Source organism: Hemiscyllium ocellatum, chromosome 12 (genome assembly GCF_020745735.1).
Source record: "Hemiscyllium ocellatum isolate sHemOce1 chromosome 12, sHemOce1.pat.X.cur, whole genome shotgun sequence".
NCBI lineage: Eukaryota > Metazoa > Chordata > Chondrichthyes > Orectolobiformes > Hemiscylliidae > Hemiscyllium > Hemiscyllium ocellatum.
In genome coordinates this window covers 70,170,596-70,194,714 of record NC_083412.1, presented here as the reverse complement: position 1 = coordinate 70,194,714, position 24,119 = coordinate 70,170,596, and the positions used below count along the sequence as shown (strand labels likewise).

Genomic DNA, 24,119 nt, shown 5'->3' with positions numbered 1-24,119 from the left:
TTTTGCTTGTGATTGATATTGAAACTGAGACAACAGTCACCAGACATTACATCATGCTGGATTCTGCAAAAGGTGTCATGCCACTGCCCCCCTCACACATGCTGCAAATAATCAGCTCCACGTTCAATATAATGTCTCTGCCAGGTTGGAGCCAGACCTCATGCAATGTTAAAATTGATAAATGTTTTTCAATGTAGATAAGTGTTTATTTCAAACATGGGTAAAACAAAGGTACTTTGTATAGGGTAACTCAGTGGATATCTGAAGAGTTTGATATCAGAGGGTAGGAAGGCACGTTTTAAGTATCTAAAACACTGACTTGAAGAATCAAAGCTTGGAGTATTCTGAACAATTCTGGGAATCATTCCTGAAAAAGAACATATTGGCCATTTAAAGCCCATGGTGTATTCTTCTGTGGAATGGTGATCTGTTTTTCTAAAATCTATGAAAGTCTTAGCATGTCTCAACACTAACTGTACCCCATACGCACAGTCAGTCTTGTACAGCTCATTCAAGAACTCCAGTAGAAGGAACAGACTTTGAATACAATATGTTCTTCCTAAATTTCCCCCTCATGGGAAATGACTACACTGTGTTTTCTTTGGTAGGGACTTAACCTGTGCTGGCATATCTACTTCATCCCATATTTGGATGAGATTTCAATATATGCCTGGACGTTCTGCACTTGCTCTCTGCCACTAAGCTTCTAGTGTTCTAACTTAATTTTTTTTTGTACTTTCCACCATCCGCTGCTATTACATTATTTTCCAGAAAACAGCTTAGTAAACTATTGAACTAGATCCATTCTTGACACACATTTGTCAGCATTTACTTTCAAATATTACACATTTTAATCATCTACTTTGTCCATGTAAAAATAGCAGTTTCAGTTTGAGTTCTATGTTAGAGGCATAAGATACTTACTGGTGAAGCTTATCATGTCCATTCAAAATCACAGACCTTTCAGAATGAACTTGAGACTTTCCTTCATGCAAAGTGGGGGTGTAGTTTGAAGCTCTACTTTTTGCAAACAGCAATCAATTCTAGTCTAATTATGTTTGAAACTGGCTGGCAAATATTTTTCAATCTCAAAGATGTTAAGGGGTATGAAACAAAGGTGGATATATGAGGTTTAATCATAGACTAGAGTAGGGAGGACAGGGACAGGATTTCATGGTCACAGGAATGTGCTGGCAGACAGCAAGCTGGTTTGAAGTGTGTCAACTTCAACATCCGACGTTTCTGAAATAAGGTAGGTGAGCTTGCAGCATAGATAGGTACTTGGGACTTTGATGTTGTGGCCATTTCGGAGACATGGATAGAGCAGGGTCAGGAGTGGATGTTGCAGGTTGCAGGGTTTTGATCTTTCATTGAGAATAGGCAAGGTGGTAAAAGAGGGGAGGTGTGGCCTTATTAGTCAAAGTTAGTATAATGGTGGCTGAAAGAACTTTTGATGAGGACTCATCTACTGAGGTAGTGTGGGGTGAGGTTACAAAAAGGAGAGGAGAGGTCACACTGCTTGGAGTTTTTTTATAGGCCTCGGCAGAGTTCCAGGGAGGTGGAAGAGAGGATTGGCAAAATTATTCTGGGTAGGAGTGAAACTTTAACTTCCCCAACATTGATTGGAAATGTTATAGCTCTCGTATGTTGGATGGATCAGTTTTTGTCCAATGTGTACAGGAGGGTTTCCTGACACAGTATGTCTAAGGGCCAACAAGATGGGAGGCCACACTGGATCTGGTACTTGGTAATGAACCAGGCCAGGTGTTTGATTTAGTTATAGGTGAGCACTTTGGTGTGAGTGACCATAATTCAGTTACGTTGAGTTTAGCGATGGAAAGGGTAGCTACGTGCCACAGGTCAAGAGTTATTGATGGGGCAAGGACAAATATAATATGATTAGGCAAAAGTTAGGACACATAGAATGGGGTAGCAAAATACAGGGGATGCAGACAATGGAAATGTGGAGCTGGTTTAAGGAACAGATATTGTGTGTCCTTGATAGGTATGTCCCTGTCAGGCAGGGAGAAAGTGATCAGGTAAGAAATTGCATCTCCTCTTGTCAAGCAGAAGAAGGAGACTTATGTGTTGATGAGGCAAGATAGTTCATGAGGCGATGGAGAGTTACAGATCAGCTAGGAAGGATTTAAAGAGAGAGTTAAGAAGAGCAAAGAGAGGACACTAGTAGTCTTTAGCAAATAGAATAATAGGGCCAGTCAAAGACAGATGTGGGAAGTTGAGTATGGACTCTGTGGAGATCTGAGAAGTGCTAAACGAACATTTCTCATCGGCTTTCACTCAGGAAAAGGAGAATATTGTAGAGGAGAAGAATGAGGTACAAGATATTAGACTAGAAAGGATCGAGGCTAGTTACGAACAGGTGTTATCAATTTTCGAAGGAGTGAAAGTTGGCAAGTCCCCTGGGCTGAATGGGATTTGTTCGAGAATTCTCTGGGAAGCTTGGGAGGGAATAGCAGAGCCTTTGGCTTTGATATTTGAGTCGTCATTGTCTATAGGTTTAGGTACCAGAGGACTGAAAGATTGCAAATGTTGTGCCCTTGTTCAAGAAGGGCAGTAGAGATGACTCAGGTAATTATAGACCAGTGAGCCTTACTTCTGTTGTAGGAAAGGATTATAAGAAATAAGATTTATAATCTTCTAGCAAGCAACAATTTGATTTCAGATAATCAACATGGTTTCATCAAAGGCAGTGTGTCTCACAAACCTCACCGAGTTTTTTGAGAAGGTGACCAAGCATGTAAATGAGTGTAGGCTAGTTGACATGGTATACATGGACTTCAGTAAAGCCTTTAAGGTTCTACAGGTAGGCTGTTGGAGAAAATGCAGAGGCATGGGATTGAGGGTGATTTAGCAGTTTGGATTAGAAACTGGCTTTCTGAAAGAAGGCAGTGTGGGGTTGATGGAGAATATTCAACCTGGAGTCTGGTTACGAGTGGTGTGCCACAAGGATCTGTTTTGAGACAATTGCTGTTTGCCATTTTTATAAATGACTTAGATGCAGGCATAGGTGGATGCATTTGTAAATTTGCAAGTGACATTAAAATCAGTGGAGTAGTGGACAGTTTGGAAGAATGTTACAGGTTTCAGGGGACTTGGATAAACTGCCGAATTGGGCTAGAGGTGGCAAATGGAGTTCAATGCAGCTAAATATGAGGTTATGCACTTTGGGAAGTCTAACAGGAAGGCAGACTACTGGGTCAATGGAAAGATTCTTGCTTGTGTAGATGTCCAGAGGGATCTTGGAATCCATTTACATAGATCCGTGAAAATTGCCACCCAAGTTTATCGGTGTGTTAGGTTTCATTGGTAGAAGAATTGAGTTCAGCAATATCGTGCCACAACTATACAAACTTTAGTGCGGCCACACTTAGAATATTGTGTACAGTTCTGGTCACCATATTTCTGGGAGGATGTGGAAGCATTGGAAAAGGTGTAGAGGAAATTTACCAGGATGTTGCCTGGTCTGGAGGGAAGTTCTTATGAGGAAAGGCTGAGAGACTTGGGTGTGTTCTCATTGGAAAGAAGGTGGGTAAGAGGGGATTTGATAGAGACATACAAGATGATCAGAGGATTTGAGAGGGTAGATAGTGTAAGTCTTTTTCCTAGGATGATGATGTCAGCTTGTACGACGGGGTACACCTACAAAATGAGGGGTGATCGATTTAAGACTGGTGTCAGAGGCAGGTACTTTACTCAGAGTGGTAAGGGCGTGGAATGCCCTACCTGCCAATGTAGTGAACTCAGCCACGTTAGGGAGCTTTAAACAATTCTTGAATAAGTATATGGATGATGGGATAGTGTAGGGGGACGAGCTGAGAATAGTTCACAGGTCAGCGCAACATTGAAGGCCAAAAGGCCTGATCTGCGCTGTATTGTTCTATGATCTGTTAAATTAAAAAGAAAATACTGTGGATGCTGGAAATCTTAGACACCTAAAAATGCTGGAGAAACTCACTTGGTCTGGCAACATTTGTGGAGCGAGAAACAGAGTAAAAGTTTTTTTGAGTCTAGAACATATTGGCCTCACACTCTGGTGAGCTAGCAGATGAGAGGTTTTTTTTCTCTGTGGTTGACTGCTGTCTGTTGACCCTTATTAATTCACCATGTGCCTTTCTTGATTCTATGCTGGCCTCTAGAATGCCAATATTTACACTCATTACTGTAGGTGCTGGATCAAATGATGGTTCTTCATCAGCAGTGCACTGTTAACTTCTGTCAGTCTTCATCAACTCTAGAACAGTTTCTAGAGGTGAAGAGAAAAAAAAAGATTGGAGACAAATGTAGGTCCCATAGAGGGAAATTTTGTAATGGAAAGCAAAATAGAAACTTTGGTTCTGTGTTCAGAATGGATCATCAAAAGTAATATCAGAAATGTTGGAGAAAGCATGGTTTTGTGTGAGGGAGAAATTGAAGTAAATCAGTATTTATAGGGAAATGGTTTTGGAGTAATTGAAGACCGATAAATCCCCAAGGCCTGACAACAAATGCACTGATGGGCATTTTCCAGTTTCTGTAGACTCTGGAACAGTTCCTACAGATTTTGGGGGGGTTACATCAGTTACCCTCTAATTTAAGAAAGGAGGCAGAGAGAAATCTAGGTATTGTAGACGAATCAGCTTAATACCATTGAAAAAAGATTTAGTTGTTGAGCCTATGGAAAGCAGTGACATGATCCGAAAGAGTCAGCATGAAAAGGAGGCATTTTTGACCTATCTCTCAGGATTTTTTCAGGATAAACATTTAAAGTTCATGAAGTGGAGCCAGATGATATGTTTTATTTAGACTTTCAGAAGGTTTTTGACAGAGATTAGCATGTAAAATGAAAGCACATATTAGATTAGGGATAGTGTATTGAGATAGATAGCAACTGGATGGCAGCAGGAAACAAACAGTAGGAATAAATAGGACTTTTTCCAATGACAGAGAGTGGGGTACTGCAGGGATCAGTGCTAGGATCCAGCTGTTCACAGATGACGGAACTAAATGTAATATCACCAAGGTGGCAATGACACAAAGCTGATTAGGAAGGTGAGTTTTGAGGAGGATGCGGAGATGCTTCACTTTGATTTGGACAAGCTGAAGGAATGGGCAAATGTGTGGCAGATGCAGTATATTATGAATAAATGTGAGGTTATCCACTTTGGGAGAAAAAAACATGAAGGCATGTTGTTATCTGAATGGCCATAAGTTGAGAGGGGGGGATGTGCAATGAGATCTGGGTGTCATAGGAGCAAAGGAATTAGGTGTTCTCATGTACCAGTTGCTGAGGGTAAGTATGCAGGTGCAGTAGGCAGTAAAATTGCAAATGATAGTGGACTTCATAGTGCAATGATTTGAGTAGGGCGACATGGATGTCATGTTGTAATTATACAGTACTTTGATGAGACTGTGTTTACTACAGAGAAAGACATGAAGACCTGGGAACTTGGGAAAGTTAGTGGTGATATCTTGGGGACAGCCCATATCACACTAGAGCAGGTGTTGATATATTAGAATGGATGAAGGTGGATCAATCTCCTGGTCCTGACCAGATATATGCAAGAGATGAGAGAAGAAATTGCAGGGGATCTGGCTGATTTTTTTTGCATCATTGCTAGCCATGGATGATGTCCTGGAAGACTGGAGGGTAGTGAGTGTTCTGCCATTATTCAAGAAGAGGTGCAAAGAAAACTCTGGGAACTATGGACCAGTAATCTTAGAATCTTCTCAAGTAACTTACTCACCACAGATCTTGAAGGATAAGATATAAATGCGTTTGGAAAAACAGGGTTTGGTTAGGAGTAGTCAGCATGAATTTGAGAGTGGGAGATCATGCCTCACAAATTTGTTAAAGTTCTTTGAAGTGACCAGGAAGGTTGACAAGGTAAGGGCAGCAGATGGAGTCTATATGGATTTCAGCAAGTTTCACATGGTAGGCTGCTTTGGAAGGTTAGGTCGTATGGAATCCAGGACAAGCTGGCAAATTGGATACACAATTGGCTTGATTGTAGGAAGCAAAGGGTAATAGTGGAAGGATGCTTGTTGGACTGGAGGCATGTGGCTAGTGCAGTGCGTCAGCGGTCAGTGCTGGGCCCATTGTTGCTTGTTATCTATATCAATGATTTGGATGAGAATGGACAAGGCATGATTAGTAAGTTTGCTGATGACATTAAAATAGGTGGTATCTTGGACCGTGAGGAAGGTTATCAGCAGGACCTTGATCAGCTGGGGAACGGCGCCAAGAAATGGCAAATGAAGTTTAATCTAGACAAGTGAAAGGTCTTGTCTGTTGGAACCTCAAATCATGGTAGGAGTTTCATGGTGAATGGTAGGACCTTAAGGTGTGTAATGGAACAGAGGAATTGAACCTGGGATCCTGGTGCTGTGAGGCAGCAGTGCTAACCACTGAGCCACCGTGCCACCTCTGATACTCACTGGAGTTTAGAACAATGAGGTGTATCTCCTAGAAATCTTTTAAAATTTTAACTAGACTATCCAGGATGGATGCAGGAAAGATGTTGCTGTTGGAATCCAGAACCAGAGGTCACAATCTGAGGCTGTGGGTAGACCATTTAGGATGGAGATGAAATATTTCTTCATCTGGGGAATGGTGAGCCTGTGGAATTCCCGACCACAGGAAGCAGTTGAGGCTAAAGTGTCATGTGATTTCGAGAGGAGTTGAATGTAGCACTTGGAGCCAAAGGGATCAAAGAACATGGGGAGAAGTGGAAAGAGGCTACTGAGATGGATGATCAGCCACAGTCAGATGAATGGTGGAGCTGATTGGCCTACTCCTGGTCTATTCTCTGGGTTTCTGTTCTTTAATATCTGAAAGCAGATCACTGGGGGCAGAGGGATTGTCGTGAGAGTAGATGGAAAGCAAGATCTCCATAATGCACTTCATGCTAAGTAGCAGTGCAAGGTTTATTGGGAAGTGGGAATGGGCACAAGGCAGTATCATTCTGACCTCTCTAGTGTTCTGTGATGCTATTTATGCTAGAGTGTGGTTGGAGCCTGCCCCACAATGTGAAGCACCATCTCTCGTGCAGGATTTAGGGTTTGCTGCTTTGGTTCTGTTTTGCTGTATATGTTCTTATGCTGTGGCATCGAAGGTAAATCAACAATGATTATCTAGCGTTATGTGTAGGCTAATGTATTTGAGGTTGAAGAATAACTGGAGATGTGGAAACTCTGACAAGTGACTGTGAGAGATTGGCATCTTTGGCAGGTGGGTCATATATGTGAATGTTCAACCTGCACCCTAACTGTAATGGATTCCTTAAGGGTGTGTGGTGCACTGAACAGAGACAGCAGTATGATTAATCTAATTATTCAGTTAAAAATGTTTCTGACCGTTTCATTCATGGTTACATATCTTACGATTCTACAGCTCAGTATCCCAGAATTTGCCACCTCACTGTTTCTTCGCCATGTTCCTAGGTTCCAGACCTAGCTTCAACCTCCCTCCCTTCTTTCCAATAACAGGCCTGAGCTTCTGTTTTTACCTGTAAATCTTTGCAGAGGGTCCCCATGTCTGAAGCAATTGTAGTGATTGTTCTGATTCATCTCGATAGGGCCAGATGTTTGTTCTGTCACTAAGTGAAAACCTTGAATCCTCAGTCTCATTCTGTGCAATGTCTGTCCTCCCAGCTCAAGCTTCTAATTTCCCTCAATGATATGAGTGGCTGTAGCTCTTGGGATACTATTTCTCTTCCCCATCCAATATTGTCCTCTTCCTGATTGGACCAGACATCAACATCTGATCCATTCGATGTTGTCAGCCATTTTGTTGTACTGCCTGGGGTTTTAAAAATGATTCAGCATGTGCATTTCTTTCATAAATATCACATTATCCAAGATGAAAGGAAAGAAAAGCAGGAAGATGATTGTTTAGAAGATGGCTTGAAATAGAAATAACAAAAAAGTGTAAGAAGTGGAATACAAAATAAAATAGTAGGAGCAGCAAGGCAAACAGATGAACAAACAGGGACTAAAGGAATTAAGGTGTGAAGAAGTTGTGTTAGTTGCAGGAAAGGAGACAGTCTTTGTTAACTGTGATCAACTGATAGAAAATGTTTCAGACGACATCAGTAACATTGAATTTCTTAGTCGAGAATGTGGTGCTGGGAAAGCACAGCCGGTCAGGCAGCATCTGAGGAACAGGAGAATCAATGTTTCGGCCATAAGCCCTGCATCAGGAATGAGGCAATTGAATTTCATAGTCCACTGTGCCTAACTAATACCAAGTAAGATAATTGTAGTCCTACAGGACGATGGGGTTGCGCTCTCATTACAGAGAGACACCTGGTGACCCTGAGCTTAAACCACCCCCATGCCTCAGGCAAAGGGAGAGATTGAGAAGGAGAGCCCTCATGATCACCTCAGCCAGTTCAGGAATTGTTCTGAGAAGAGTCACTTAAACCAAAATGTTAACCATGATTTCTCTCTGCTGAGCTTATCCAGCAATTGCTGCTTTTCTCAGGGATAGAATCCATGCTTCTAGCATCACTCTGTAGTACAAAGCAGCTAGGAGAAAGTGAGGACTGCAGATCAGAGCTGAAAAATGTTTTGCTGGAAAAGCGCAGCAGGTCAGGCAGCATCCAAGGAGCTGGAGAATCGACGTTTTGGGAATCAGCCCTTCTTCAGGAATCATTCCTGCTGCGCTTTTCCAGCAACACATTTTTCAGTATGAAGCAGCTGCCCAGACAACTGAGCTAGCATTGGCAGCGCATTGCAACTAGGAAAGCAGTCGGGCTGGTCTAGTTCTGTGCATCAGTTTAAGATGAAGAAACGTAGTCATAGAGATGTACAGCATGGAAACAGCCCCTTCAATCAAACTTGTCCATGCTAATCAGATATTCTACATTAACCTGGTCCCATTTGTCAGCATTTGGCCCATATCCCTCCAAGTCCTTCCTGTTCGTAGACTCATCCAAATGCCTTTTAAATTTTGTAATGGTTCGCACCTCCAGTACCACCTCTGGCAGCTTATTCCATACACACACCACCCTCTGTGTGAAAAATATAGGTCCCATTTAAATCTTTCCCCTCTCACCTTAAACCTCTGCCCTCTACTTTTGCACTCTCCTACACTGGGGAAAAGACAGACTATTCACCCTATCCATGCTCCTCATAATATTATAAACCTCTCAGATCACCTCTCAGCCGCCGATGCTCTCGGAAAAGTAGCCCCAGCTTATTTAGACTCTCCTAAAGTTCTGACCCTACAAACCTGGCAACATCCTTGTAAATTTTGCACAACATCCTTCCTTTTAACATGTAAGCCAGAGTTGAACATAGTATTCCAGATGTGGCCTCGCCAATGTCCTGTACGTAAAAGAAGAATAAGTGATTAACAGATTGAAGTAAACTAGTGGGATATTGGTGCATGATTATTTGTCAGCTGGTCTGTGCTTGTTGTAAGATATCACATTACAATTATGTCTCTCACTCATGAGATGAGCATGCTTAAATCTTGCTGCATTTGAGTGGTCTCTTTGAAATTCTCTACCCTTCCTAGTTTAGATCTATTAACGTCAACAATATTGTGGCATTGCATTTCAACCAATTTTATTCTGTTTTAGGTCTCAAGATATTTGATCTTCACAATCCAAAAAACATAGGCCCTCATCTTGCTGTGGATTTGGAACACAATATCCTGGTAGAATATCATCCTCATGGCCCACCAATCCGATTCAACACTGTTTCGAGCCAGGACCTACACTACATTGCAAATGAACTGGATGAAATTAAAGGAGGAAAGGGTACGGTCATAGCTATCACCTTATGGTCTCATTTCAGCACTTTTCCAGTGGAAGTTTACATCAGAAGACTACAGAATATCCGCAGGTCAATTTTGCAGTTAAAAGGGAGGAGTCCCGAAACAGTGGTTGTTTTGAAGACTGCCAATGTGCAGGCCCTTCCAGGAGATGTCAGTCTGTATAACAGTGACTGGTACTCCTACCAGCTTGATATCATAATGAGAAAGATGTTCACAGGCATCAATGTGGCATTTGTAGATGCCTGGGAAATGACGATAGCACATTACTTGCCACATAACTTACACCCTGAGCGAATCATTGTAAAAAATGAAATAGATGTACTTCTTTCATATGTGTGTTCTTCTGGAAATAAATAAAGAAATAAATTATGTATTAAATCTGTTCTAAACAGGTTTTAGTTACCGTGGGATTCAAAATCTGTGATATCAGAAAACTTAGATTTATATACTTGCCTTAAATTAATATGCATTTTCTAACATGGATGAGAACACATTTTTAAACAAGAATAATTTTAAAATTATTTAATGTGTGGGTGTATTCATTATGGTTGGAGCCAAATAGTATTTTACTTTTGCATTCAAAACTTCCATTTTTACTGAAGAAATGTAACTCAAACAAACTGTTTGCTGTGTAACAGAGAATTTTTCCAAAGCAACATTAAGTACTGTATTATGGATAGGATTGTAGCAAACACAGTCTTCCTTTTTATCAGTGGGAATTTTCCTTGGGTAAATGAAGAACATGCCAGATACAGAGGGTGAGGAAGGAATCCATTGAAAAATGTGCAGTCCACAATAGGAAAGGCGCCACAAAGAAGGGAACAATGAAGAGTAGACATGCAGTTGGGAGATAAAAAACATAGAAAATAGGAGCAGGCCTCTGAGCCTGTTTTGCTGTTCAATATGATCATGTTTGATCAACCAACACAGTACCTTAAACTTAGGCTTTCCACATAACCTTTGAATCCTTTAACCCTGAGAACTAATCTAACTCTGTTTTAGATTCAGCCAATTTCTGTTGCTGAGAATTCCAAGGGTTTATCAGACCAGGTGGGGAAAAAAAATCTTGTTTCAGTCTTTAGAATCTGACTGTTGGTTTTGGAGTCCCATGCATTGGGAGATTCATTCCTAAGTTTGTCCTGTTTGGATTTTATAGATTTCTTGAAGATTCATTCCCTCCGCCCCCAATTCTTCTAAAATCTGGTGAATATCAGGTGAACTCCTCTAGTTTCTCTCCTTACAATTGTCACGAGTCCTGCATGGTGTATTGTTTCCCTGATGTCAAGGTAAACTGTATTAGGTAGAATTAGATTAATCAAATTAGCAAGGATAGCCTCAAGGGAGAGCTCATTAAATGTATTAGAGATTGGTTCCACAACATCTTCCTCCGAATAACAACCAGGGAGCAGACTATTCTGAGTTTGGTATTGCGTAATGAGGTGGGATTAATGACTTATCTCATCGTAAAGGATCCTCTTGGGAAGAGGCATCAGAACATGGTAGAATAAGAAACAAGTCCCACACTGAAGACTTGGAGTTAAATAAAGGTGATTACTTAGGCATAGGGATAGAGCTGACCTAGTAGCCTGGCTGGGAAGACAAAAAGATAGGACAGTTGGTGATATTCAGTTGCTCCGTGCTGAAAGTTAAAAATCACACAACACCAGGTTATAGTTCAACAGGTTTATTTGAAAGCACTACTTTTTGGAGCGCTGCTTCTTCAGCAGGTGGTCCTGATGAAAGAACAGTGCTCTGAAAGCTAGTGTTTCCAAATAAACCAGTTGGACTATAACCTGGTATTTTGTGATTTTTAACTTTGTACACCCTAGTCCAACACTGGCATCTCCAAATCATGACATCCATGCTGAGATATGTTTCAGAAAGAAGGAAGATTATAAGAGTCACAACAAGTATTAATGCTAAACAAGAGCATTAAGGATAATATAAAGTCTAAAAACTAAGGCATGCCACTGTGCAAAGATGAGTGGCAGACTGGAAGGTTGGGGAGGTTTTAAAGATTAACCAAAGTTACCTTTTGTGCTTTGTATTTTTTAGTAATATGTAATGCTTAACTTTTTAATTCCCATTTCTCTTACTACCTGAGGCTTTTCTTTGTACTTTGGTACCCAAGTTGGCACCATGTGTACACTTTTCGCTGTACTCCTGTACTTAAGTATACGTGACACCAAAAATCTGAAAAGATCTAAATCTGAAATAAAACCAGTGCAAAATATAAAAACAGGAAAAGCTTTATGAATGTATAAAAAGGAAGAGTGTAGCTGGTCCCTTGCTAGCAAAGACTGAGGAGTGAATAGTGGGGAGCACAGAAATAATGGAGCCGGTAAATCAATATTTTACTTCAGTTTCCACAGTGAAGGACACAAGTACCATCCTAATAATAACAGGTAATGCAGAGGCGATAGGAAGGGAGGAGCTTAGACCGATTATCATCACTAGGGGAAAAAAACGTACTGAGCAAACTATTGGAATTAAAGGAGGCAAGTTCCCAGGGCCTGATGACCGACATCCCAAGGTCTTCAAGGAAGTGGCAACAGAGATTAGTGATCCATTGTTTACAAAACTCCAAAATTTCCTGGGCATGGGAAAGCTTTGTGGATTGGAAGATTTCTAATATAGCACCTTCATTCAGAAGGTGAGGGAAGCTGAAGATTCAGAAGGCAACCGAGTATGTAAATTGAGAGAAATGTAATAGTGCTAAAGCGCTGCAGGATCTGGCTGTCCTTGTACATGAATCGCAGAAAACTAGTATGCAAGTTTAGCAAATATAAACAAATGGAATCTTGGCATTTATTGGTAAAGAGTCGGGAGTGTGGTGCTGGAAAAGCACAGAGGGTTAGGCAATATCTGAGGAGCAAGAGAATTGAAGTTTTGGACATAAATCCTTCACCAAGAATGAGGCTGCCTCGTTCCTGGTGAAGGGTTTATGCTCGAAATATCACTTCTGCTCCTCGCATGCCGCCTGACCAACTGTGCTTTTCCAGCACCACATTCTCGACACTGATTTCTTGCATCTGCAGTCCTCACTTTCTCCCATTTATTGGTAAAGACTAAAAGTGTGAAAGTAGGGAAGTGTTGCTGTAACTGGAGAAGGCATTAGGGAACTCAGATTTACAGTAGTGAGTACTATTTCTGTCCCTCGCTTAAAGTCATAGAGATGTATAGCATGGAAACAGACCCTTCAGTCCAACCCATCCATGCCGACCAGATATCCCAACCCAATCGAGTCCCATCTGCCAGCACCCGGCCCATAGCCCTCCAAACCCTTCCTATTCATATACCCATCCAAATGCCTTTTAAATGTTGCAATTGTACCAGCCTCCACCACTTCCTCTGGCAGCTCATTCCGTACACATACCACCCTCTGTGAAAAAGTTGCCCCTTAGGTATCTTTTGTATCTTTCCCCTCTCACCCTAAACCTATGCACTTTAGTTCTGGACTCCCCAACCCCAGGGAAAAGACTTTGTCTATTTATCCTATCCATGCCCCTCATGATTTTGTAAATCTCTTTAAGGTCACTCCTCAACCTCCAGAGAAAACAGCCCCAGCCTGTTCAGCCTCTCCCGATAGCTCAAATCCTCCAACCCTGGCAACATCCTTGCAAATCTTTTCTGAACTCTTTCAAGTTTCACAACGTCTTTCCCATAGGAAGGAAACCAGAATTGCACGCAATATTCCAACAGCGGCCTAACCAATGTCCTGTACAGCCACAACATGACCTCCCAGCTCCTGTACTCAATACTCTGACCAATAATAAAATATCATACCAAACATCTCCTTCACTATGAGGGATGATTTAATGGATGTTGAAGACATTTCAGAGGAGATTCACTGGATTGATTCCAGACTTGAAGATAGATTGAACAGTTTAGGCCTATATTATTTGAATTTTATAAGAATAAGATGAGATCTAATTGATGTAAGTAAGATAGTGAAAGGAATTGACGAAACAGATGTAAAAAGGATGTTTCCTTCTGTGGGGCAATCATGAATGTGAGGTCATAGTTTTCGGATAAGAGCAGATTTAAAACAGAGAGAGGGAGAAATTACTTCGCTCAAACGTTCATGAATCCATTGCATTTATTACCCTAGAGACATTGAGTAAAGTCAAGGAGGAGATAGATTGTTAATTAATAATGCATTGAAGAGTTATGGAAAGCAGGCTGGAAAAAAAGAGTTGAGGCTGACCTGAGATCAGGCATAATCATATCAAATAGTGGAACAGGCTCAAGTGGCTGAATTGCCTACTCCTGCTCCTAAATCTTGTGATCTTATGTAGAGGCAATCACTGGGAGGCGAATATTCCACACATGAAGGGAGTGATCCAGTGATTGCATTACACCTTGGTGCCAATGACATAAAGAGGACAGATATTGAGGTCATATGATGCGATTTTCATGAACTAGAGCAGATAATTAAAAAGTAGGACCTTGAAGATATTAATGTCTGGATTGTTCCCAGTACATAATTAACAAGCCCCATACTTTACAAACAGAAAGGACTTGTACAAGTATGTCATATGTTGCAACTAAAAAGTGCCTGGGGGTTTTGGTAATCTTTGATCAATCAGAACTGCTTGATTTGATTTTAACTACCTTGCTGTATTCTTCATGGTAGTACATACCAACCAGAATCTGTTGCATAAGACAGCTATTGTAGTGCAATTGTGTGACCATTGAATAATGACATTATTACACTGCATACTTTAATGGCATTGTGCTACTTTCTTTCATCCTGACCTGTTTCAGACAGTATTGAAATTTATGAATCTACTGGTAGCTGAATATGAACTTGTGAGAGTACATTGGAATTATCTGAAAGGTGAATTCTGCTGTTTGTTATCTGAAACTCAGATGTTCAAATATTTATGAATATGTAAATGGATACTCCAATCTCAGTTGCCATTTTAAAATGATCACACAATTTCTGTCTCCTTTTCTGCTGATAATATTAACTCATGGTGGGTTATGGTTGCATCATTCCTCGTTGTCTTCTGCAGCCCTTTCCTCTGGCCAGAATCCCTTCCAAGTGGCAACTGGTGATTTGTGGGCCTGAAGAATGATCGGTTGCCAGCACATTATTTGACATTGATAGATATCACAGCAGATGTTCCAATCCAGGCACACCCAATTTTTGCAGTGCTATTATGTAGCATTTGGGAAAGGAACTCCCAGTCCCTTGCTCAGAGACATGATTAGTAAGATATATTTTCTTGCAAAAGTATACCCTGCAATGTAAGCCTATTGGTTACTTATGTTGAAATTTCGTGAGAATCTCTTACTGTACACTGGGAAATAAAGTTCAACAAAGCTGAAGCAAATTGGTGTCAAACTTATAACAGAAGGGAGAATCTTATTTACATATTATCACTTGGTATGTGGGTTTATGCCCAAAGGCCTTATTCCTGATGAAGGGCTTTTGCCTGAAACATCGATTTCCCTGCTCCTCGGATGCTGCCTGACCTGTTGTGCTGTTCCAGCTTCACTCTGATCTCCAGGATCTGCAATCCTCACTTTCACTTGTTTGGTCTCTCGAGCCTGCTCTGCCATTCATAGTTGATCCGATGTTCCTCACATTCCCTTTCCTGTGGTTTTCTCATTATCCTTGATTTTACTACATTCAAGAATCTATCTATCGCAGCCTCAAATATAAACAGGAACTCTGTCCCCACAGCGCTTTGTGGCAATGCATTCCAAAACTCCTCAACCCTCTGAGAGAAGAAATACTTCCTCATCTCGGTTTTAAATTGGCGCCCCTTTATTCTGAGATGACGCCATCTGGTCCTAGACTCATCCACAAGGGAAAACATCCTCTCAACATTTACCCTGCCAAGCAAGCCCTATAAGAATCCCCTATGTTTCAATTAGATCACCTCTCATTCTTTTAAATGTCAATGAGTAGAGTCCCAACTGTTTAGTCTTTACTCATTAGACAGTCCCTCCATACCAGGGATCATCCGAGTGAACTTCACTGAACTGCCTCCAATGGCAAGATAGATAAAGATTAACTATTTCCTCTGGTTGAAGATTCGGGAATCAGGGGTATAATGTCAGAATTAGGGCCAGGCCATTCAGGAGATATGTTAGAAAGCACTTCAATATGGAAAGAGTGTGGAGATTTGGAACAGTCTTCCTCAAACGGCAGTCAAGGTTAATTCAATTGCAGGCAACATTTACTAGGATTTTGAGGTGGTTGGAGGTTTTGAGTAACGGAGAGGCTGGGGCTATTTTCCAAGGAGCATTGGAAGGATGAGGCTGAGGCATGACATTATAGAGGTTAATAAAATCGTGAGAGGCATGGATAGGGGGAATAGCCAGGTCTTTTCCCTAGAATAGAGCAGTCTAATACCAGAGGACTTTAGTTTAAAGTGAGAGGGGAAAGATATAGAAGAGACATAAGGGACATTGTATCTTGCAGAGAATGGTGCGTGTATGGAATGAGCTGCCAGAGGAAATGGAGGAGACTATTACAATTGTGACATTTGGATAGGTACATGAATGGGAAGGGTTTAAAGGGATATGGGCCAAATGTTGGCAAATGAGACTAGATTAGTTTAAAATATTTGATCAGCATGGACGAATTTGACCAAAGAGTCTGTTTCTGCGCTGTACAACTCTATGATTGAATGACTCTGTGACACTAACAATAAAGACAGCAGTGATAACGGTTAAAGCACATGAGAAGGGAACAGACTGATGGGTAGTTGAGGAAATTATGAAGGCAGTTGTAACAGGCTCTGAGCATCACGTAGTAGTAGCAGCAGCAATTGGTCAGGAGGAAATAGATGTGGTACCTTTACAAAGTGTTACAGAAGGGGAAGGAAAGGATGTACCTTCGCCATAAGGATGTACAAATGCTGGATGACAGAATTGATGGTTCCACTTGTAGGACAGTCTTGAACTAGGGGACAAAGTTACAGAATAAGGGAACACATTAAAAACTGAAACTCGAGGGAATTTCTTCTCTCAGAGATCAGTAAATGTCTGGAATTCCCTACCCCAGAGGGTTGTGGAGGATAGATCGCAGAAAATATGTGAAGAAATGGACAATAGGTTTTTGTAATATCAAGAAGTTGAGGCTTGTAGCAGGTTTAAGAGCGGGTAGATGGCCTACTCATTAACCTTTCTGTTTTTATCATGTTTATAAATTGCTGAAAATCAAATAATATTTCACATCCCCTACTCACCACAGAGCTCAGAAATGACAGAACAAATGAATATGATATTGGAGAAAGTATTAGCTAAATGCTATACAAGAGACGAGAGGGTGATTTAATTTCCTGATGGGACTGAGGGCAATGCCCAGTCTCATCAGGGGCGAGTGGATTAACTCCACTTAAGTTGACAATGAAAAGGGGAGGAGATTGCGAGGGAATATTGTAACTGGTAACGATGAAGCAGAACCCAGAAGTGAAAGGATTAAATGATTTGAGAAAGCAGAACAAACAGCTGCATGTGTTACAAAAGATTAGAGGTCAGCTATTTCTGTATGATCGAAAGGCAGATGTGAAAGCGGATCAAGCTAAAGATGGGAGTTTAAAACTTGAATGTAGGTGGGTGGGACCAGACAAGGTAATTATGATAATGTTCACTTGGATGTAAAAGGAAAAGGATGCTGGAAAGACACAGCACAACTGAAGCATTTTAATAATTAATATTCCATTTTGTTTTACAGAACAAATTTCTGACTGATGAACATTAAATTTACAGAGAATGGTGTTTGGCATCCAATACAGTGAAACATTTCACAATGTCACCTCTTATTGGCACCATCTTAGGTACAAGTATGTAGGTGCAAATCTTAGATACAAATGAGGAATAAAAAGAAAAGTAGTTGCATTACTGTACTGTGTTCAAAGAACAAGTTAGAAATAAGACATGGTTAAAGGATTGAACTTACAGTCAGTTAAAAAACATTTCAAATAAACGTTACATTGCAGTAGCTGAGGGCAGGTGCTTCCACACATGGTCTGTTCTACTTGTGCCAGAGCTCAGTCCAACAACCGTCTCCCACTTTGCTCCAAGTCTCCAGTCCGCTCCGTTCTGGCTCTCAGCTTCTCCAGGGTAAGTTTCCTCCGGGACTGCTTCCCCACTCCAGTCTGCACCCAGGACTCCCTCCCTGCATTGTTATCCACCCAGGACTGCTTCTTCCTATTCGGATGCTGCTCCGGGATTGCTTTCCCCGCCACCATGCCGGCCACTTCTCGGGACTGCATCCCCACCCTGTCGGACGCTGCTCCGGGCTTGCTTCCCCCCCAAGCCGGGCACTGCTCTGGGATTGTTTCTCCCCAAGCCAGGCACTGCTTTGGGATTGCTTCCCCCAAGCCGGGCACTGCTCTGGGATTGCTCCCCCCAAGCCGGGCACTGCTCTGGGATTGCTCCCCCCAAGCCGGGCACTGCTCTGGGATTGCTCTCCCCTAAGTGGGCACTATTCTGGGATTGCTCCCCCTAAGTGGGCATTGCTCTGGGATTGCTCTCCCCAAGCCGGGCACTGCTCTGGGATTGCTTCCCCCAAGCCGGGCACTGCTCTGGGATTGCTCCCCCCAAGCCGGGCACTGCTCTGGGATTGCTCTCCCCTAAGTGGGCACTATTCTGGGATTGCTCCCCCTAAGTGGGCATTGCTCTGGGATTGCTCTCCCCAAGCCAGGCACTGCTCTGGGATTGCTTCCCCCAAGCCGGGCACTGCTCTGGGATTGCTCCCCCCAAGCCGGGCACTGCTCTGGGATTGCTCTCCCCTAAGTGGGCACTATTCTGGGATTGCTCCCCCTAAGTGGGCATTGCTCTGGGATTGCTCTCCCCAAGCCAGGCACTGCTCTGGGATTGCTTCTCCTCAAGCCAGGCACTGCTCCGGGATTGCTCCCCCCAAGCCAGGCACAACTCTGGGATTGCTTCCCCCCGAGCCGGACACTGCTCTGGGATTGCTTGCCCCCGAGCCGGACACTGCCCTGGGATTGTTTCTCCTCATGCTTCGTACAACATGGAGATGAAAACTTTGCATTAGACATTTTGTGTTAAAGCATATTTGCCTTTGAAAACGACTTGTGATATACCAAGTTCACTTATGTTTGACCAAAATGACCAATACGTTTCAGGCACTTCTGTAGAATTGTCCGACATTCCTAGATGTATCTGTTCACACTGGCTTTGGCCAATGGGTAACTGATTAACCTTGTCCAGAGCATCAACTGTGGATTAAAAGGGATATCTTGCTACTTGTATGGGATGTGTAATCTGCTCAATGAATCCGATGTAATCATCCTAGTACATGCATTGTACACTTCAAAGTCAAACCCTTGTAGATTATTGATTGATTCAATTACAACCCATGTGGTCTGATCCATGCCAGTGGATGTCATTTGAATCTTATGAATTGAAACTACATTGACATTGGTCAATAATCACTGGTGGACTGTTAGTAACTAAGAGGTAGAGGAGTTAAGGAAGCCAAGAGGATCTTGCATTTTGACACTGCAGTATATTTCTTCCAACGCACAGAATTGGTTATCTATTATATCCTGTGAGATGATCTTTCCGAAACAGGGACATAGAGTGACACTTGCTTAGCTACAGGTCCTTTAGGATGCATACTGATAATATGCTGATACTGCCTCCCAAGTTAGATTTTAGCTTTTTATGTGCGGTGTCCTGCTTTTTCAGGACATATGATGCTAATGGTTGTCAAAGTTTTTGATTGCCTCTGAGCATTGGCACGATGAGTCAGTTTAATGATATGGAAAGTTTGGTCTGCTTCTGAGATTTACCTTTTGCTTGGGTGACTCTGAATCTTATTTGATACGTTGGCATTTGTGCACCTTCTTAACTCATCCCTTGTAGCCACTGCTGTGGTTTTGTAGCATCTTATTGATTACTTGTGTTTTTTTTATGGAATCTGGCTTTGTCTTTGGAACTAGAATTTTTCCTGTAGTATGGTGACCAGAAATTCAAATGTGGCCTGTTCAATTGCAGCTTAACTTGCCAACTGTTACACTCAATGCCATTACTGATGAAGGCATTTATTGGGGGTTTGGGGAGGGGGTGGGGTGGGGGTGATAGCTATCACTAGCCTATTAAACCAGGAACTCAACTAATGTCCTGGAGACCTGGGTTTGAATTATATCACAGTCAATGGTGGAATTTGAATTCAATTTTTAAAAAAAATTCTGGAATTAAAAATCTACTGATGGCCATGAAACCATTGCCAATTGTTGGGAAAAATCCATCTGATTCACTAATGTCCTTCAGGGAAGGACATCTGCCATTCTCACCTGATCTGGCCTACATGTGACTTTAGACCCACAACAATGTGGTTGACTCTCAATTGCCCTCTGAAATGGCTGAGCAAACCATTCAGGTGTATGAATTATTATAAAGTCTCAAAGAAATGAAACTGGACAGATCACCTGGCATTGACTTAGGCACCAGAAAGGACAATGGCAGAAATAGTCTTGTTGACTCTGTAAAGTCCTCCTAGTGCCAAACTGGGGAGAGCTGTCTCACGGACTAGTTAAGCAACAGCCTGAGATAATCATATTCACAGAATCATATCTTATGGACAATGTCCTAGGCACCATTACCAGGATCCCAGGAGTTGTCCTGTTCCGCTGACAGGAGAGAGCCAGCAGAGGTGGCGGAGGATATTCTTAACATCCATGGACTCTGGTTTCCATGGCTTCAGGTTAAACATTGTCAAGGAAACGTCCTACTGCTTACCACGTACCATCTTCACTCAGCTGATGAATCAGTAATCCTCCATGTTGAACAACACTTGGAGAAAGCACTGAGGATGATAAGGGTACAAAATGGACTCTGGGTGAGGGGCTTCAATATCCATCACCAAGAATGGTGTGGCAGCAGTATTACTGAATGAACTGGTCAGGTCCTAAAGGACATAGCTGCTAAACTGAGTCTAATGCAGGTGGCAAGGGAACTAACAAGAGGAAAAGACACTCTTGATCTCACCCTTACCAGTCTGCCAGCTGCAAATGCATCTGTCCATGACCGTGTCAGTAAGAGAGACCATCGCACAATATTTGCAGAGACAAAGTCCTGCCTTCACATTGAGAATACCCTTCATCATGTTGTGCAGCACAATCACTGTGTTAAATGGGACAGACTTCAATTAGATCTAGCAGCTCAAGACCAGGCATCCATAAGGCACTGTGGGCCATCAACAGCAGCAGAATTGTACTCCATCACAATCTACAACCTCATAGCCTGGCATAGACTCCACTTAGCCATTACATAAGGCCAGAGGTACAATTCAGGTTCCATGGAGAGTCCAGGAGGGCATGCAAGGAGCAGCACAAGGCATACCTAAAAATGTAAACCCAGTGAAGCTACCAAACAGGATTACTTGCATGCCAACAACATAAGCAGCAAATGACAGATAGAGTTGAGTGATCCCACAACCGATGGATCGGATCTAAGCTCTGCAATCCTGCCAAATCCAATTATTATTGGTGGTGAACAATTAAACAATTCACTGGTGGAGGCTGGGCAAATTTCTTCATCTTCAAAGAAGGAAGAACCTAGCACATCATTGATAAAGCTAAGGCTGATGCTTTAATACATTTAACTGTATTATCCTCCTATTTCTGGCCTCACTAGCAGGTGGTCAGCACAACCCTAGGGGAACCCTAGGCTGAACAGTCTGTCCTCAGTAAAGGACCCACATTCGTACCCCACTGCCCACACCTCAATGAAATTAAAAAAAACAAGAACAACCCGACGAGTCCCACTTTTTAACTTACAGAGTCATTCAACATGAAAACAGACCCTTTGCATGCTGACCAAGTTCCCAAAGTCTAGTCCCATTTGCCTGGGTTTGACCCATATCCCTCTAAACCTTTTTTTATTATCCATGGTCTGCATAAGTACCTTTTAAATGCTGTAACTGTACCTGCATCTACCACTTCCTCTGGCAGTTCATTCCACATATGAACCACCCTGTGTGTGAAAACGTTGCCTCTAAAGTCCCTTTTAAATATTTCTCCTCTCATCCCCCAAGCTGAGGGAAAAGATCTTTGCTATTCACCTTATTTGTGCCTTTCATTATTTTATAAAACTCTTTAAGGATTCCCTCAACCTCCTACACTCTAGTGAAAAACGTCTCGGCCTATCCAGCTTCTCCTTATAATTAATTCAAACCCTTCAATCTCAGTAACATCCTTGTCAATCTTTTTCTGTTATAATATCCTTCCTCCACCATGGGACCAGAACTGTACACAGAACTCAAAAGGTGGCCTCACCTACACCCTGTACAATCACAATATGGCTTCCCAGCTCCTATACTCTATGATCTGAGCAATGAATTCAAGTGTGCTGAACTCCTTTGTAACCACTCTGTCTATCTGTGAAACAATTTTCAACGAACTATGTACCTGCACCCCTAGATCTCTCTGTTCTGCAGCACTCCCCAGAACCCTACTGTTAACTGTGTAAATCCTGCTCTTGTTTGCTTTACCAAAGTGCAACACCTCGCGTTTATCTATATTAAACTCCATCTGCCACTCCTCTGTGCATTTGCCCAATTGATCAAGATTCCTTTGTAATCTTAGATAACCTTCCTCACTGTCTGCCAACAGTTTTGGTGTCATCCACAAACTTACTAACCATGCTTTCCTATTTTCTCATCCAAACTGTTTATATATAAATGAAATAACAGTGGATTCAGCATCGATCTGTGTGGAACAGCACTAGTCACAGGCTTCCACCAGCAACTTCTTTCTCCTCCCATTAAGCTATTTTTGAATCCAATTAGCAAGCCTTCCCTGAATCCCATATAATCTAACTTTACTAACCAGTTTTCCATATGGAACCTTGTCAAAGGCTTCCTATCTAACTCCCCAAATTCTCTTTGTCGGACCTGATCTCTCTTTCTGCCCAAGTCATTAGTACCAAAATAGGCCACAACATCTGGTTGTTTACCCTCCTGTTTCAAAATATCCTGTGCCTGCTTAGAGACATCCTTAACCCTGGCATTAGGGAGACAACACACTATTCTGTGCCCCGACTATAGAATTCCCTATCACTATTGCTCACCTACAATTTGACCCTCCCTGCTGTACAACAATGGCAGTCATAGTGTCACTGACCTGGTTGCTGCTGCTGCTGCTGCTTTCCCCTGAGTGGTCTGTCCCAGCCCCAACAATATCATAAACAGTAAACCTGTTTGAGAGGGGAATGGCTGCCTGCCCACAATTAACGTCTTCCTGATGATCACCCCAGACCACCGGGGTGGCATGGTGGTCCAGTGATTAGCACTGCTGACTCACAATGCCAGGGAACCTGGTTGGATTCCAGCCTCGGACAATTATCTGTGTGGAGTTTGCACATTCTCCCTGTGTCTGCGTAGGGATCCTCTGGTGCTCCAGTGTCCTCCACAATCCAGAGATGTGCAGGTTAGGTGAATTGGCCATGCTAAATTACCCCATAGTGTTCAGGGATGTGTAGGTTAGGTGCGTTAGTTAGGGGCAAATGTAGAGTAATAGGGTAGGGGAATGGATCAAGAGTGTGGTGCTGGAAAAGTACAGCAGGTTAGGCAGCATCCGAGGAACAGGAGGAGAATGGGTCTGGGTGGGTTACTCTTCAGAGGGTCGGTCTGGACTTATTGGGCCAAATGGCCTGTTTCTACACTGTAGGAATTCTAAAACAAATTGTGTAGCCCTTACTAGTGGCGTGACCAATGACTAAACATGCTTTCCATGACATTCTCAGCCTCATGGATGCTCCATAGTGAATCTACCTGTAACTCCAGGCACTCCATGCTCCATGGGATAAGCTTTTATTTTTCGAAAAAGAGGAATATTATGCTACATCTCATCATCAGTCTATCAGCAGACCTTTAATAGACATGCTTATAGTATCATCACTACATCACAGTACGTGGTTTAGGATTATAAACATAGAACATAGAACATAGAACATAGAAAAGTACAGCACAGAACAGGCCCTTTGGCCCATGATGTTGTGCCGAATATTAATCCTAACGTAAAATAAAATAACTCAAACTATGCACCCCTCAACTAACTGCTATCCATGTGCATGTCCAGCAGTCGCTTAAATGTCCCCAATGACTCTGCTTCCACTAACACGGCTGGCAACACATTCCATGCATGCACAACTCTCTGTGTAAAGAACCTTCCTCTAGATGTCCTCTCTATACCTCTCTCCTAATATCTTAAAACTATGACCTCTCTTGCCAGTCAATCCTGCCCTGGGAAAAGTCTCTGACTATTGACTCTATCCATGCCTCTCATTATTTTGTACACCTCAATCAGGTCACCGCTTTTCCTCCTTCTCTCCAGAGAGAAAAGTCCAA

General features: G+C 42.2%; 1 protein-coding gene across 1 annotated transcript in view; it reads left to right on the top strand.

Annotated features, from left to right (window-relative positions):
* Positions 1-10,195, top strand: part of LOC132820820 (NXPE family member 3-like) — a 44,248-nt gene extending 34,053 nt beyond the window's left edge. The window contains exon 7 of the mRNA XM_060833152.1: positions 9,585-10,195. Within this exon, the coding sequence (XP_060689135.1) occupies positions 9,585-10,138 (554 nt within the window). The 3' untranslated portion in view covers positions 10,139-10,195. The remainder of the gene's footprint in view (positions 1-9,584) is intronic.
* The last annotated feature ends 13,924 nt before the right edge of the window (positions 10,196-24,119 follow it).